This window comes from Diabrotica undecimpunctata, chromosome 1, assembly GCF_040954645.1.
Source record: "Diabrotica undecimpunctata isolate CICGRU chromosome 1, icDiaUnde3, whole genome shotgun sequence".
Lineage (NCBI taxonomy): Eukaryota > Metazoa > Arthropoda > Insecta > Coleoptera > Chrysomelidae > Diabrotica > Diabrotica undecimpunctata.
In genome coordinates, this window is record NC_092803.1 from 192,824,404 (window position 1) to 192,842,694 (window position 18,291).

General features: G+C 32.5%; 1 protein-coding gene across 1 annotated transcript in view; it reads left to right on the forward strand.

Annotated features, from left to right (window-relative positions):
- The window catches only part of LOC140441931 (uncharacterized), a 293,137-nt gene extending 278,725 nt beyond the window's left edge, over positions 1 to 14,412 (forward strand). Inside the window, exon 4 of the mRNA XM_072532940.1 lies at positions 13,744 to 14,412. Coding sequence (XP_072389041.1) covers positions 13,744 to 14,000 — 257 coding nt within the window. The 3' untranslated portion in view covers positions 14,001 to 14,412. The remainder of the gene's footprint in view (positions 1 to 13,743) is intronic.
- The last annotated feature ends 3,879 nt before the right edge of the window (positions 14,413 to 18,291 follow it).

Here is an 18,291-nt window from a genome sequence, read left to right on the forward strand (position 1 = left end):
CATAAAACGTACTCTAGCTTTACTTTAACTTTAAAGCTGTTTTGATTCTTAAAATATTTCAAATTTACTGCTATAATAAACAAAACATTGAGACCATAATTTTTTTTTATATACTAAACACCTACTGTGTTTATACCATTGGAATCTGGTCAAATCTGACCAATTATCAATTTTTATCTGTCTTAATTTACTAAAGGACGCATTCTAAGAGCTTACCCTATGGCTTCCTCTTATTTTATCTAACAGCTATGCACTAATATACCTAACATGCAAATTCACAACACAGCACTATGCTATGCTTTTACGCTAATAACCCTTTACACTAACTCAAATGGTTTTGTTCGTTTGAGTCTTCTTTCTAACCCAGTATTATCGAGGAGCCGGATGACCTCGATGTTTACATGTTTATGGAGCCGTTGTTCGTGACTACCTGCCATCTTCTTGATAATTTTACTTACATCTTTCATCTCAAGGTCCTTGTGGAGGTCGACATTTCTGATGTACCGAGGAGCATCAACGATGTTCCTTAGTACTTTATTATGGAATCTCTGGATGATATGGATATTACTTTTATTAGCAGAGTCCCAGAGTTGGCAACCATACATCCATACTGGTTTCAGTATTTGCTTGTATATGTTGTTTATTATGTGTGGACAAAACTGAATTTCTTCCCATCAGCCAATACATTTTCTTGTAACGAATACCTAGTTTGGTCTGGTTTCTTTTTGTTAAGGGCTTTCCTGCGAAGCTTTGCATCAAGTGTGATACCCAAGTATTTTACAGCAGGTGCGTGTGGTATTTGGGCATCTTTTATTCTAATTGGAATGTTTTGGATTTTTTTGTTGGTAAAATTAACTTGAATTGATTTAGACTCATTTAGTTTGATTTTTCATTTTTTTGTCCACTTATGGATTTTATCTATCGACAACTGTAATTTTTCTGCTGCTTCTTCACTAGTATCACCTACTGCTAGAATTGCAATATCATCTGCAAAGGTAGCTATAACATCTTTTTTTAGTTCAGGTATGTTGCATGTGTATAATAGGTAGAGGACCGGACCAAATACACTTCCTTGAGGGATTCCTGCTTTAATTTCTTTTAAATCTATGTAAACGTCTTCTTTTTTGGTTTTAAAGTATCTATCAGATTATGTATGACTGTTCAATTTCTGAATGTTGTCTAGGCATAAAGGATTTCAGTTTATACAGTAAACCTTCATGCCATACTTTATCGAATGCTTTTATTGTGATCAATAATTAATTTGTCATGTTATTGCAATCTCTGCTGCTTCTTTTTAAAATACAAAAATTATAATATTTTAATAATATTAAAGAAGCATTTTTATTTTAACACATATTAAATATTCATTTGTCCATAACATATTACTTTTGCAATATTTTGTGGTAGTTACAGCTTATAGTAAAAATTCCATTTGAATCAATTCTATTTTCTTTTGCCGCGGATTTATGCCGGAATTATGAAAATGAAACGAAAAATGAAAAGCGAGGCAAGCCTATGTTCTGAAATGCAGTTTGATGGGGATTAAAATGGAAAAGCCAGAAAACCTCTGCCTTTTTTTTTAACTTGTACAACGACTCCATTTCCAGAAAGTCATTAGCTTAAATTAAATCGAAATTAGTGATTTAATTATCAGACTACAGTATGGTGGTATTTAGTACGAACTTTAAAAATTCATTGTGTTTTATTTTCTAAACTAAATTCATTTTGATTTCTTTCTATACAGGGTGTTTTATGAATAATTTTAGTTGTTTTAACAGTAGATTACTAAACTTAAAATATAAAATTTAAATGAAATAACTTAAATAAAATGTGGTTTCTTAGTGAGTTACAGGGTGATTTATTTAAAAATTTAAAAACTATTTGTACCCAGTACTTGTAATGGCATATCCTTGCAATACTTGGCAGAAGGTAAAGGTACTATACACAGTACTAAATACAATTTTTAGATTCTTTAATACTTTCTATGTAAATAATAATTGTTTATTCGAAACGATAAAGTCATTACTTACTATTTAAATGGGAATAACCCACAATTAAAGGTCAAAGTACGTTTATTGACGTTTCAATTTCCACTTCGGAAATCGTTCTCAAAATACTATTTTGAGAACGATTTTTTGACGTTTCAATTTCCGAAGTGGAAATTGAAACGTCAATAGATGTACTTTAACCTTTAATTGTGGCTTATTCCCATTTAAATAGTAATTACTTTATAATGACACAAGAAAATAACTTCAGAACAAGATAAAGTCATTATTTTTCGACATATTTAAAGTTAAATGGGGTGAGGCGGCACATTTATTTTGAATTATGTATTTTGTCCTTGTTTTTAAGTCATAGGATTGAATTTATTATGCAAATGAAATTTTTATAGATTCTAATTAAAATAGCTTAAGACCTTTATATTGGATGTGAAAAATTTGAAATTCTTTATTAAGAATGATACTGGTCTAGTAGGTGTAGTCTGTACGTAGAATGTTTTTGTCTCAAATCATTGAAAACCCTTTTATGTTCTGCTGTATGTTTGTTAGAAGTTTGACCGATGTAAGTTTGTGGTCAGTCACCACATTTAAATTAGTATACACCACTGTCTAAGTACTTTTTTTGGCTCTTGTTGTTTTCGTTATATTTGAGTAAGTTGTTGTTTTTTTTAAAAGCTGGTTATTCCTTTCTTTTTTATGGGTTTGGCTATTTTTGATGATATTTTTCCTGCGTATTTAATCGAACAGAAGGAATAGGTATTTTTCTTTGGTAGTAGAAATACTAGTACCTCGGCCACGTGATGCGGAACGAAGAAAAATATCGAATTCTTCAACTTGTTATGCAGGGTAAAGTATTTGGCAGAAGAGGACCGGGACGCCGTCGTATCTCGTGGTTGAAAAATCTCCGACAATGGTTTGGGATGACCTTAGCGGAGCTGTTTCGCAGAGCAGTCAACAAAACCATGATAGCCTTGATGATCGCCAACATCCGGACCGGATAAGGCACTGAAGAAGAAGTAGAAATACTATTTAAAATTTTATTTACTGTTTGTTCATTGTATAGATTATGTACAGCTATTTGCTTAGTGATGTTTAATTCTAGGTCAAAGATGGAATATATCTCTTTGAGATGTAATTAAATATTTTTAAGCAAATAGCAGTAAACATTGTGTACAATGTACACACAATAAATATAATTTTCGATTAAAAACTGCATAAGAAAGCCCTTAAATTAGTATTTCGACCACCAGAGACAAAACTTGGTACCTTCTGCCCGTTTACATATACAGGCAAGATATCAACAAAAATAGCCTATCACATAAAAAAAAAGAAAGCCAGCTTTTAGAACAAACAACAACTTAAACAAGTCTATTAAAAACAATAGGAGCCAAAAGAAAAAGCACTTAGACCGTGGTGTATACAAACTTAAATGTGGTGACTGCCCAATTACTTGCATCGGTCAAAATAGTAGTAGTTTTACTAAATGCATAGCAGAACATAAAAGAGTTTTCAATAATAGAAAAACACCTAGAACAGAATCATTCTTTTATTGATAAGTTTCAAATTCTTTACATCCAAAATAAAGGCCTCATGCTATCTTCTATTATCTATTACTTATCTATTATTATCTATGAAAATTTCATTTGCATAATACATGCAATCCTATGACACAAAAATAACAACAGAATACATTAATCAAAATAAATGTGCTGCATCACCTCATTTAAATTCAAATATCTTGAAAAATAATGATGTTAATTCTAAATAGGTAACTAACTTAGACAAATAGTTCTCCCTTTCTATTAAGTTAAAGACTGTCAAGTGTAGACACATAGAGTATGTGTCAACAGTAGTGGCGGAAATTTCTAGGAACACTAAAGCCTCACCAAACAAAGCAGTGGCGTTCCAAAAAATACTTATGATTTAAATCAAATTGTTAAAGATAAGTACACACAATTTATTAAACAATGATATTAGATTATACTTTTGGCACTATTGTACTACATTTTATACATAATATCATAATATATGACATACACAATGACATATTGTCTGTATGTGAAACCATAGATAAGTATTATAGATTACAGTATTAATAAATATTAATTACAAAGATCGTTTTAACTTTAAAACCTTTATTATTTAAATTATAACTCAATAAATGTCACAAAGGTAAATAGAAAAATATACGAAATGGTTGTAATAAAATAAAGTAAAAAAATAATAGGTGCATACATACAGGACAGTTTGGAAAACTTATATTCACATAGGTTCACATAGTTTACATATTCATCATTGTGTCTTCTTTTCCATTCTCCTGTTGTCTCTTCTCTGCAAGGCCCATAGATAATCCGCAGTATCTTTCTTTTCAGTACCAGTAATTTTGTCGTTTCTCGGTGGTTCAGAGTCCATGTCTGTCTTCCATATATTATGTTGGGACGGATGATTGTCTTGTATACTCTAATTTTTGCTGGTATTGAGAGTATTTTTGATTTAAGTTCGGTCATTAATGAGTAATACGCCCTGTTTCCTGCAATGATCCTGGCTACCACGTCCTTTTTATATTTATTTTCAGATATTATGATCACTCCCAGGCACTTGAATTCTTTGACGACTTCAAAGTTATATTCATTGATTGTTACGTTTTGTCTAACCCTTGGTCTTGGGTGCTTCGTAACCACCATGTAATTCGTCTTGTCCTCGTTGACCTTCAGACTTCCTTTGCTCCGTTTTCGAATAGGGTAAAAACTTCTTTTGCATCTTTGCGGAAGCGTTCTCTGTACTCACATGTGCTAATCGTACCAGCTTTCCAGGTACTCTCATTTCTACCATGGTCTCCCACAATGCTTCTCTGCTAACAGAGTCGTAAGCTTGTTTAAAGTCCACAAAGATTTGGTGTACATCGCGGTTGTATTCCCAGTTTTTTCCGACACTTGGCGTAGGACGAGTATCTGGTCTATGGTCGACCTTCCCGGTCTGAATCCACTTTGGTAGTTGCCTATTATTTTCTCTGCGTATGGAGTTAGCCTTCTAGACAGTATTATGGATATAATTTTGTACGTTGTATTTATTAACGATTTAAGCTAATTCAAGTTGAAATTCAAGCATTTATTGTAATTATCTTTTTTGTTTGCCTTTAATATAAAATGTAGTCTTTAATTTATTTTCTTTGTAAAATAAATTTTGAATTAAATTTTAAGAAATACGAGCACTGGTTTTCTTTGCACTCTGTATACTAAAGTTTAGGATGAGTTTAATATGGTATTGTTCAGAAAAATATGGGCTTTAAATTTTTTTGATAAAAATATGCCCTTTCTATTTAAAAAAATATCAATAACGTCACATCTGCTAAGATAGTGGGGTTAAAAGGTTTTTTTTTCAAAAAGGGTTAAAAACAAAAATAAAACTCGAGCTATCAGAGCTTTAACTCTGAAAATAATTAAGTGATGAGATAATAGACTGTTTCCACACTTTATGAATGCACTGTATAATATATTAGCATAATTACTTTATATTTTGTACGAGAAAAAACCCTAATACGGGTTATTATATTTGTTTATCGTATGGCATACAATAAGAACACATAATTAAAAATTAATATAAAATGTTACATGAAGTATTACAAACGAATATCTAATGTATTATTAATATAATGTAAAACATTTTCGGTCGCCTTCAGGAACTCATCGAAAACTCCAGGAAATCGCCTTCCGGGGAATTCTTCAACAATGTGACGGACGGTCTGTCATTGCGCACCACAGTCACACTCAGGAGTAAGGTCTTTTTTCCATCTAAGTAAGCTATCAGCACATCTACCGCTGCTTGTTCTTATTCTGTTTAACGTTGTCCATGCATTGCGGGTCAGTTCAAAGCCTGGAGGTTTTTGATCGGTACAGACCATTTGTTGTGCTTCCTGTGGTAATTTACTATCCCATTCTCTTCTCCAAGCGTTGGTGAGGTTGAAATCTTTCTGATTAAGAAGTTAGCTTTTAGCAATGGAGGATATCTGGAGCGCAGTCTGTTTATTTCGATATCAAGCTTATAATGGTGGATGGGAAGTTGATGGTTAGCCTCGATTTTTCTATTGACCCATACCAGGGAAGCATATTCAGCCGCCGAGTATACAAGTCCAAGAGTGGATGATCTGACTACGGAAACTGAGAACTCCAATTTGGTGCCACATAGCTTTTGGATTATATTATTTCGCGTTTTCAGTTTTGCTGCCGTTCTTTGTAGGTGCTATTTAAAACTTAATGTTCTGTCAAGGGTCACTCCACGATATTTTGGTGTTGAGCGCTAGTATATTCTCAGTATTTAATTTGCCAAAGTACAAACAAAGCTACTACAAATATTATACCAAAACGCCACAATGCATGTAAAACTACATGATACCACCAGAGAAATTCATATCAAGCGACATGTGAGACAGGGCGACACTCTCTCACCTAAATTATTTATAACGGTCCTTAAATACGCCTTTAAAATGCTAAAGTGGGAAAATAGAAGAATAAGAATAAAAATAGATGGAGAAATGCTCAATCATCTGCGTTTTGCCGACGACATAGTACTTATTACCGAAGATCTGGGTGAAGCACAACAAATGGTACAAGAATTAGAAAACGTATCTTCAACAATAGGTCTCAAATTGTAGCATTTGTAAATTTCTTGAAATCCCCTCGTATATGTATTTAATTGAAATCCCATTAATATGCATTATAATAACGAAGAATTTTTTTGAATGTTTCTTAGTTCGTATCTTTCAATTTAAGACCCAAATAATATTTCGTTCTTTACACGTCGCCAAGTCGATAATAAATCATTTTTTGTTTGTTTATGTCACAGGCGCAAATTCTTCGATATTTCTTTCTTTAAACCGCCCGATATTGCGTTTTCAAATTAATAAGTTACGTCTTAATTTCCCTTGTGTTTTGTTTATACCCAAAGTGTTTTGTTTATTCTAACTTATGCGATCAATTTTTAAAGACAATTTCATCACTCTCACTGAAACCGCGGTCAAGAAGAGTGATAGGCTTCAGCGTTATGTCCAAATTCACGTCGAATTTGTAGTTTTTTGTTTTTGTCCCTTTTCAGGGAAATCTTCGTTTTACGTTATGGAAAACAATTTTAGTAGCAGTTAGTTAGTTAATGCAGTCTAATTCTAGCTGTTACTGTTGTTTAAGAGGCAGAGTCATAAGTTTTGTGTCTAGTGCCGGCTTTGGCCTCAAATTATCGGTTCAATTCGCAGTGTGAGATGCAATCCTTTTGTTCGTCTGTTCGTGTCCAGAGTTCAACTCCAGTTTCCAACCTCAGGATCTTGTTTTTGTGTTTTTGTGAAATCCAGGTAATTCTTATTTGATCAAATTTTAACTGGGAGAGACCTATGTCCAGTAATGGATAGAAGAGGTTGCATGATGATGATGATGATGATGATGATTTAATTCGCCATGTAACGTTGATCTGAAGATCTATGGTAAATTATAGTATGCAAAACCTATCGTCGGTGTTAGAATAAATTGATTGTGAGTAAGTCTTACTCTTATTTCTTTTATCTAATTTAATTATTGGTTATTAATATTTGCGAGTGGTAGCTGTTAAGTTTATTGTTTTATATATTGCAAGTTTGTTTTGATCTCCCATCTTACGTGAATGTAAATATATGCCATATACCCATCGGGTAATTGCTTTCTATATTTTATGCCTTCAAAACTTCAAAACTATTAGAACAGCGGTAAACTATAAATTGATCCAGTATTTGTAAAACGAACCTAAAGTCAATTTATAAAGATTTATCGTCAAAACAAAATATTGTCGTAAAACTACTATTATGGAAGAGCGTTCCTGGTAAATTGGTTCGATTTTACGATAAGTCTAAACGTGATATCAAAAATACACCCTCGGGATATGCACTTATTCGAGAAATATGGAAGTTCATTCGATCTGATCGTTATACTCAAGCAGCACAGAGCATATTCAGTTTTATGTATAGTGACGAATGTCCTTACGTCGACAAAAGTTAGAAGATTCTGTCTCAGATTTTGTGAGGATTTTATATAGGGGATCAGTATATTAAGTGTAATAAGGATATATAAAAAAAATATAATAGTTACTTAGAAAATTATTAAAAAAATTTACAAAATCGGTTTAATTTTTATCTAAAAATCATGTCTTTTAAAGAAATATCTAAATATAAAGGCTGATGTAGAGTTATTGTAAATGTGCATTTATTCTCACTTTATATACTATAAAAATTTAAGAAGTTATTGTAGGCAATCAGTGATTCGCGTTTAAGAATTCCGAACTAGAAAACATACTCTAAATGTGTATTTACAAAGTCCAATTTGCCTCGGGTAAATCGCGTCCTTCATTTTAATTCGTTTTTTTTGTAAAACACTTTTAAATTTCATCTAACAATTGTGAAGGAGAATAAGCATAATAAGTTTTGTTAATAATAATTTTTGTTTGTACAGTCTATCGAGTTACCTACTATCTTCCTCTGATTTGGCTATTTTTAGGAACTCCCATTTTAGGTCTTGAGCGAGTCAGATTAAATTCAAGAGTCAGTCTGTACCAGTTACTCCGGTACAAGCGATGTTTGTTTGCTTCAATGTACCTTTGCTGGTAAAGTGCATTTTTTTGTTTTAATTTTAAGAAATCTGTAACAAACTGTTTAGTAACAGTTACCGTGCATGATGTTCATCAACTCCATGGATTTTTACTTTAGTTTAGAAGCAGTCCTGAGATGCAATTCACCCAGTTTTTCTGTAATAGGATACAAACCCAAAAGTCACCTCAAGTTTTTTTATTTTACTTCTAATAGTTGTCCTAGAGAAAAATAGAAAAGAGAGGCTGATAGAAAAGATTAAAGACATTTCACTCAAGACAAGTGGAAGAAGAGTAAAATGTGAAGGCTCTTATGATTCGCCAGGTGCGTTTCATAAGAGTATGGGTATTGATACATTTTGTGTTCCCGCTCATACTTCGGGGTGTTGACTACAGACTGTATGGCTCGTCCAGCATGCCATAGCATGGATGGATGGGGTGCACGCCATTTTACAATGTACACACCTCAAACTCCATGGCCTGACAATTATAGAAGCAAAATACTATCTTTTAAATAAAGGCAATTTTATGTCAATTGACCAAAACAATCTTTGTTTTGTTCAATTTCAAATTTATATACCTTTAAGAAACATCCTTTATCATGGTAAAGTATTTTTTTCCTATTAAAATCTAGCTGGTCAAAGAATAAACTACTGTTTTAACTTTTATTTGCATTTTTTATTACGAATTTAGTTTTTATTCGTTGACAATCGTTAAGTATTAATAAATATATAAAATGTTCTGTAGAACGGAGGCACATTAGGTCTTTGCACGCGGACGGTCGACTCTCTAGGATCGGCCCTGTTGCCATATATCTACAAAATTACCAAAATTTTGTTATATTTCCTTAATAAACATCAACTAAATAATGCACGACCTTTATTTACCTCACGACCTAAATATTTTTAAACCCCGAATACTTAACAGAATTACTCTTGTTTATCTTTTTTAGCGCAAAACTTTTCGCGGTTGGTATAATTTTATTTCGCCAAGAAAATAGCATTTTATCTCTGATTTTATTCCTGACATTAACTTTATCTTCTAATTTCTAGGCCTTACCTTACCCTTGGTTTGACTTTAACGATCTTTATTACCACTCACAAACTTTTTATATTTTTGTTCATCCTCCTGATGGATTTATCCGGCACAATTTTAGGTTTATGCCCAGGACTGGATTGGCGTTTTGGAATAGCTTGTTGGGGAGTGGTTTTTATTTGTTTTAACGTGTTTTTTTTATTAAATAACGCTCTATAATAACATAATTTGCCACTAATTTGATTATTTTTCTAACGAACTCTAAAATAAATAATAAAAATTCTTATCTTTAAACGACTTCTTTTATTTATATTCATTGATGATTTACATTAATAATTAACCTGTTTACAGAAAAGAATACATGGTATTTGGCTATATAATATCCATGAAGATATCCAGATACAATTAGGAATTGGAGCAGAAAAGTTCATCCATGCCGTCATAGTTCCTGAAATCGAAAAGGATGTTATATTAGGAATCTTTTTCTTACTGCGCCATCTTCTTTCGAAGATTGGCGATCCAAATGGAAATTGTAGATTTAAAGCTGCTGCACGACAGATTTGTAGACGAAACCATCTCCTCAGGTCTTTTAGCCATGAATTCTGGCGTCTTCTAAATGATATTTTACCCTGCACTTTACCTTTCAAAATGATTTGGAGTAATTCATATCTTTCACCTCCCAACACATGACACCAGTATTGTATTTTTCTCTCTTTGATTATGCTGAGTAATTCTTTTTGTTTACCTATTCGCCAAGTACTTACGATTTGTAACTTTTTGTATCTATGGAAGTCTCAGCATTCATCTGTATATCTATATTTCCAAGGTATCTACTCTTTTTCTGTTTTAAAATCCATTATCCAACTTTTAGAGCCATGCAGCAAAACAGAGAAAACGTAACATCTGATCATTCAAATTCTGAGCTCTAGAATAAGGTCTGATCTTGTAAAAAATGTTTTCACGTTCATGAGCGTTTTCCTCGCTTGTTCAATTCTTGAACAAGCGAGAGTTACACTGGCTGTTGATATTTGCTCCCAAATATTCTTTGGAAGTTACTTGTTCTATTATTTGTTTCTTGGAATTTTAGTTTTGGAAACATTTAGACGTAAACCGAACATTTCGATATGACGAACTACCGCATTAATTATATTTATTACATTTTGTAAATAGTTCTTGCGCGTTGCTTGCTATTAGGACGGTATCATTAGTATATGATGTTGTCTATGCTGGTTCCATTAATCTTGATACCACCTTGAATCTCGTTTAATGCTTTTCTGAATATAGACTCCGAATACAGATTAAATACTAGCGATTAAATACTAAAGACGCAAGCTTATTTTCAGAATTTCGATCATCTTTTAATGGTTAATAGTCAAATGCTTTTTGATAATCAATAAAACGGGCATATATTTCTAGATTCATGTCTCTGCATCGTTGTGTTAAAATATTTAAGGCAAAAAGAGGTTCTCGTGTTCCCAATCCATTTCGAAATCCGAATTGAATTTCACTCATCTAAAACTCACACTTCTTGTGTGAAGGAATATTTGGAATATTAGGAATCGACGTTATAAATTTGCATGGATTTTAATCGGATTATAAGAATAAGGTAATTGAAGTTGGTAACAGGGAATTACAATAATATTTCTTCATCCACATAATGACAGCACTGTGCAAGTAGCTGCAAAAGAAGAAACATTTGTGTCTGCAAGAAGTAAAACGATTATGGTAGCGGGACCTACAGGGAACTGTAGAAGAAGGAACACCTGCTATGATGAAGCTTTGGAACTATTAGGAGGAGGTTGGCCAAGGTATCAAAATTGGAAAGGAATTGGTGACTTCGCCTAAATAAATACCTGTGAGACATAATAATTTTAATGATTACCCAGTGACTATCAACAAAGATACAAAACTAGGAACTAATAAACCTGTAACGTCCATAATCCGTCAGACAATAACCTCCGATAATTCCAACGACAAATTCGACCAAATGGTTGCAGTTACTTGCCTGTCCCTAAGTCAAGCTGAAAAAGAAAATTAAGGGAATTTCTTTGGACGTATCGTGATATTTTCGTAACGAAAGTAGGAAAGACGGAAAGAACCAGAAAATAAAGTAAAACGGGGTGATAGAACCTTCCATCAGCCCATGGATATCTCCTGTGGTCCAATCAAAAAGAAAAACAAAGGAGAGAACGACAAGGTTTTGTGTGGACTACCGTTTATTGAACAATATTACCGAAAAAGATAGTTATCCCCTGCCTTAAATCTACGACACGTTAGATATATTGGGTGGAAGTTAATTGTTTTCTACTTTGAAGTCTGGATACTAGCAGGTAGAAATGAATTCAGTAGATAAAGAGAAAAAAGCCTTCACCACAGGATATGGACTGTAGTAATTTAACGTTATGCCATTTGGATTCTGTAATGCTCCTTGCGACATTTAAGAGGGTTATGTAAAATGTGTTATCTTGGAAAACATGCCTGGTATATTTAAACGACATAATCGTCTTGTAAACACTTTTAAAGACCATCTGAAGAATTCAGAAAACGTTTTTAAACGACTAAAAGTTGCCCAATTGATGTTAAACCTCAAGGACATTTTTTTCTTGTTGACCGAAGAGACTACGGCACATGTTCGGTACCTATCGTGGTTGGTTTCTTCCTTAAAATTTTGAAATCACTGATTTTTTGCTATTAATTTGGATGTTGCGTTTTTACGTAAGCGAGTCTTTTGTCTGGAATTTGTATGTTTTACACCGGCTATACTGCATTTAATTTTTAATTGTGTTGCTGTCTCTGTGGTGGGTTTTTTGGTAATATTTCAAAAATGAAAATTTGATCTGTTCAAAATAGCGATACACGACATAATATATTAGCCTATTCAAAAATAAAACATATTAAATTATTTCGATAACAATATTTCATCGAGAAATATGCGTGATTTAAACGTAGTAAAAGCAAATTGTCATACTGCTTGTATGCTTAATTTTTATAAAGAATGAACTAAGGAAAAAATGTATCGCTAAGCATGTTAAAACAGTCAGAATTTTGTTGATTATCTTATTACTTTTTTAAATTCCCTTTAAACCAGATCTTTAAATTTTTCGTGTTTCTTTATTTTCTGAAAAGTACATCAGAAAATAGAGATTTTAAGGAACATTAACAAAACAATTTTATATTGAAAATTAGGATGCTTTTTTGAGAATAAATCAAAATAAGAGAAAACAATATTTTAAAACAAAAAATTACTAATTAGTATGTTTGGGAAATAAAAAGATAAGTTTTCAACAAATTCCATGCAAAAATTTGTTTTTTTGAAAGAAAAATAAAAAAACCAAAAACTCTGTTATTTAATTTTTTCGTAAATAATTTTGAGGTAATATAAAAAAAGTAAAAATACAAAAGTTTTGGATATTTGTATTACCTACAACTTTGCTAGTAATATTATTTTCCATAGAAGTTGTAGTTTTGCCAGAAATCGTAATAAATCTTTTTTAATCCTTAAAACTCAAGATTTTAGTGAACAAGAAAGAATTATAATTAGTTATTTTATTACATACATGTTAATTTTAAATTTGTTACCTACTCAAAAACCAAAAAACATTTACTTATTACCCTTTAAAACCTATTGGTCTAACACGGGACTAGTGTGTGACGATATTTTACGAGTATAATAATCTACAAACATTGTATAATACGTATATTACATGTATTTAATTTTTTTTAGAAATATAGGAATAATAAGAATAATAGGAATTACTGTTTCCTTAGATGAGTCGTAAATTATTTTTCTTTAATTTTTGTTATATTTTTTCCTTTTACAATGGTTTTTATTTTGCTAATATTTCTTCTGCTCTCTTAGTCCTGGCCTATTTGATTTACGGATAATTATAAATTTTGCCTGAAAACTAGATTTACAGTTTTAGAATTTAGAGAGATAAAAATTAAATTTATATTTGTATTAAGAACTTCATTATATTTTTATAATATAAATTCTACCCCGTACAATACACCCGGCTTTGTTTAAATATCTGTTCTAACCAATACAGCATTTCTACCAATGTTCAATATTTATACAACATAAATGTGATCCTCTCTATTTTTGTTCCAGGTCGAGTCTCGCGGGATGCCGAATTTTTAAATCGAAACGTATCGAGTCCCTCACCTTCGTCATCTCCGTTGACCTACGAGTACTTCGGAAACGACATACGCTACACCGCCGATGGATATCCAGTCAAAGCGTTAGATAAATGTCAACAAGCAGTGATCATCTCGTCAGATCCAGCGGCGCATACATCATGCGAGCCTGGCAACTCTGGTAAAGGGGATGCTGGTGCGATTGCGGCCCCTTGTGGCCAGGAAGCTTAATCCCCAGTTTACATTAGTTCGAAAATGCGGACTGGGTTTTGACATAGTTTAAGTGATAATAACTTTTTAGGTACGAGTACATTCTGATGAAACCGAAGCTACAATAGTTAATGTAATAAATTTGTTAAAAATCATAATATAGCATTAACAAGAATAGCTCTAGTGCATTTTAGTGGTATATTTACTTGAGTTTTAGTTTTATTCAAATAGTATGTTGGGTAAATAGAGATTTACAGCAAACAGCAAGGATTTGCGATAATTCCATATAACTAACCGTAACTTTAGACTGCAAATAACGAAGCAGACATAAAGTGTGGTTACAATTCGTTATTTTTTCTCTTAAGTTCTGTTACTTATATCTGCAGTTTGTCTATAATTCTATGATAAGAAGATCAGAAGATTCTATGATTTTTTAAAGAGCACTTTTAGTTTTGCCTTGTTTGTACGATGTGATTGCAATGTATATTATTTTTACCCTGTTGCAGTTTTTAACTTTTTATATAACTTACCGTATGTCTTATTTCTTAGTTGTACATCCCTCTTTTTAAGCGTAATTTTGAACAGGAAGCCCACTGTCTTATAATAAAAAAGTATGTTGACCATCCAGGTCTGAATCCATATAGATTTTTATTTACTCAGAATATGGATTTAGACATGAATCTATACACTGCATAAGCTATGTTCTTCTTCCTCTTTTTCTTTAGCCTGTAATTGTCCACTGCTGGACATAGGCCTCTTCCATTTGCTTCCATTGATTTCTACTTTTGGCAATTCTCATCCGCTGCTTGCTCGCGACTTGTTTGATATCATCTGCCCACCTCTTCCGTGGTCTGCCTACTCCGCGCCTGTTCTCTCTTGGTCAGTTGAGCCTTGCTATACTTTCTACGACATCAGTAATCTTTGTTCTTTCACGAATGTCGATATTTCGAATCCTGTCTCTTAAACTAATCCCTAGCATGGCCCTTTCCATCGCTCTTTGGACTGAGCTGCTCTAGGGTTTTCTTTGTAAAAGCCATGGTGTCCAGTCCATATTATGTAGTTACAGGCAAGATACATTTGTCATAAACTCTACTTTTAGACACATTGACATAGCAAATAATATTTGCTATCTATGACATATCTATTAGTGTTTTTTCGGTCCTCCCTAATATCTATGATATCTATATATGACAAGCTTTTATCTCAATAATTACATTTAAATGTGTTTTATCCCCAAAATAATAGAACAAACTGACTTTTAATGCGCTGTCATTTTTAAATTCAAGCCGATTCTCTGTGTTGTATAGTGGTATATGGAATTCATATTACATATTTCAGGTATTTTATCTTCTTTCCATTATCATTGTTAATCCGTTATGGCTTTTCCGCCAAAGGTTTTCCATTCATCATACTCATCAGAGTAGTTTCCCAGTTTGCTTGCCTGCATGTTCTCTGTACTTAAGATTTTTTTTATTTATCTACTGCCTTCATTCTTGCAAGATGTCCCGCCATCCACATTTTTTTATAATACTTTAAATAAGGTCTTCTACTTCTGTTTTTTTTTTAGTAATTTTTAGGTTCATTAATCTCTTTTTTAAGCCTATTGCAAGACCGAATCTCTTTATTTTTTGCTATTTATCTCAATTTTAATATTTATATGTGGGTCGTCCATAAAGTTAAGAACGATTGCGCTTCAAGCGTTGCGCTGATCACCTACTACCGCGATTTCATGCGCACCAGTTACCTGTGTCTGTCGCATCGGTGTGAGCCTCGTTTTTAAGTCTTGTTACTGTGTCGTTACGCGGAACTAAAAGAATTCTGTGTAGAAAGAAATTTGGAAATGATGAGGAGCTCAAAGATGAAGTGATATCCAGATTCAGACATTTGACGATAGAAGACTACAACATCGGCAGAGAAAAACTGATTCCACGATACAATAAAGGCCCTCATAACCAAGGCAACTACATTAACAAATAGCCTAAGGTACTGTGGCTTTGTAAATACAATTTTGTGTTGATATCTTTTGCCTATCGTGCTTTAGTTTCTAGACGACCTTTTCAAAGTATATTTGTGAAAGATAATAGTTTTGTTCCCTATGTAAGGACCAGAAAAACACTAGTCGAGATTTTTTCTATTTAAATTTATTGGACCATTTGTTTGGAATATATCCCTAATATTGTTAAATACTGTTTATTCTAAGCTTCTCTCTTCTGAGCCTGATATACATGGTGTTACTAAATAAAAGCTTCAGTGGGTAATTTTTTAAAAAAATAAGGACAGCTTGCATAGAAACTTACGTCTACATATGCTACGTTTTTGAGATATAGGGTCTTGAAATTTTTTCGCAAATTGTCGATTTATTTATTGTTCTGAAAGCGGTTGAGATATTAGAAATTTTATATTTATAATTGGCACATTTATGAAAAATGGTTTTAATTTCTTTAAGAAAAAAAAAACGGTACGCCACCGAAATATTTAAAATAAAAATCACTTTTGAATTTTTGAATGTATACAAAAAATTTTTTTTGCTTATTTTTTATATGAGGCGTTTTTAAGCCTAAATAAAATATCTTAAGGCGTATTTTTTATTTCTTTAATACAATATTAAGAAGTTTCTAATATAACAACATTAAACCAGAAGAATAACAGAAAGTAATACTAATAAAGAAGATCCCTTAGATGGGACACAAGATTCAACTCTTGGCCTCATTGATTGTTTTATTTGCGCAAATATTCCTCGTGTTTTCTTTATTATGCAACAGCTGGCTATAATTCGATTGCTCAGATCATCAACCTTTTCGATGTGAGTGGAATAAACTAAGGACTTAAGAAAACCCCGAAAACAAAAATATAAAGGATTTAAATCGAGCAATCGGGCAGACCAATGTATTATACCTCCCTTACCAATCCAACGATTTAGACATACTGTGTCTAAGTGATTACATACATCAATGATAAAATGGGCTGGTACTCCATCATGCATAAACCATGTGTTCTGTACAGCTAAGTGTTGACTTAGCGGTACAGAAATTTCTTTAAAAAGAATAGATAACTCGTTCTGTGAGGAACTAAGGTAAAATCGCCTGTTATTGTGGGAGGAAAAAAGGACAGATTAAATGATCATCATTTTTGTGATCTAAGCCATATATTGGCAAAAAATAACAAAACAGTTTCAGAATTTTTTTAGTCTACTAGACAATGTATTGAAGAAATGAAAAATATACGTTAAGATGTTTAATTTTTTACATAAAAGTTGTTGCTTTGTGATAATGGGGTGTTTTTCGATGTTAAATTTTCTGTTAGTCCTGTTTTAGGTGACTTTTTCACCTCTTCAGGACGTGGTGTATGCTTTTGAGTAACGAGACACTGATTGTTTGGTTGGTCTCTGGTGATATTTGGTAGAGGTTGTTGCTATGATGCGAAAAAGGTCATCTTCAGAGGGTGGTCAGAGAAGAAAGGGTTTTGATGCATAAACGATTTTTTTTAGAATTATTTCTTTAATTGTGAATCAGTTGAATGTGAGTATTTTTTTTAAATTATTGACTAATATAAAATGTTGACTCTATATCCTCCCTACGGACAGGTATAGTTGTTTAAATGGGATCGGGAAACTATCGAGTAAGCTCCTGTTTCCAGGGTATGGACGTATTCATCAGAAAGTTCATTGCTGGTAGATGTCAGCAGTTTTATCGGTAGAAATGTGAGCTTTTATATTTGGTGAATACATTGCAGAAAGATGAGCAGACAGTTTTGAGTATGTTTTGGGCTCTAAAGTTTTGGCCTCTAATAGTTTGCAGTACATAACTTTTATACAGAGAGGTAATCCAGTCAAATATAGTTGGGACGTTTAATAGTTGGTGTATTAGGACGAAGGGGTACTAGTACTACTTGTAACGGTCGATTTATACCTTCGATGGTAGCGTGGTTTACTAACGTAGCATTTGGTTGAAGTATATACCTAAATAAACTAACATCCACTTTCTGTTTCTACTACAAGCGTCTGAAAGAAATAACTGGACTAACGACAACTATGGCATGTACGGGGAAAAGAGAAACGATTTTAAGAGACATGATGTACAATATGAATAACATCAGCGTTGGATAAAGATTAGTGGCAGTGGTGAGGTATGCAAATCCAAAACTTAATTAAAAATTTTTAAAATTGGTGAAGCAATTAGTAAATTTCTCCTGGCTACTGAAAAGCTGATGTCATTAGCATTTTAATGATGAGTGATTTTTTTAGAAACGTAGTAGAACAATGGCTTTTTTTTTAATATCGGTACGTTTAGTATATGTGGATGTTAGTAGAAGA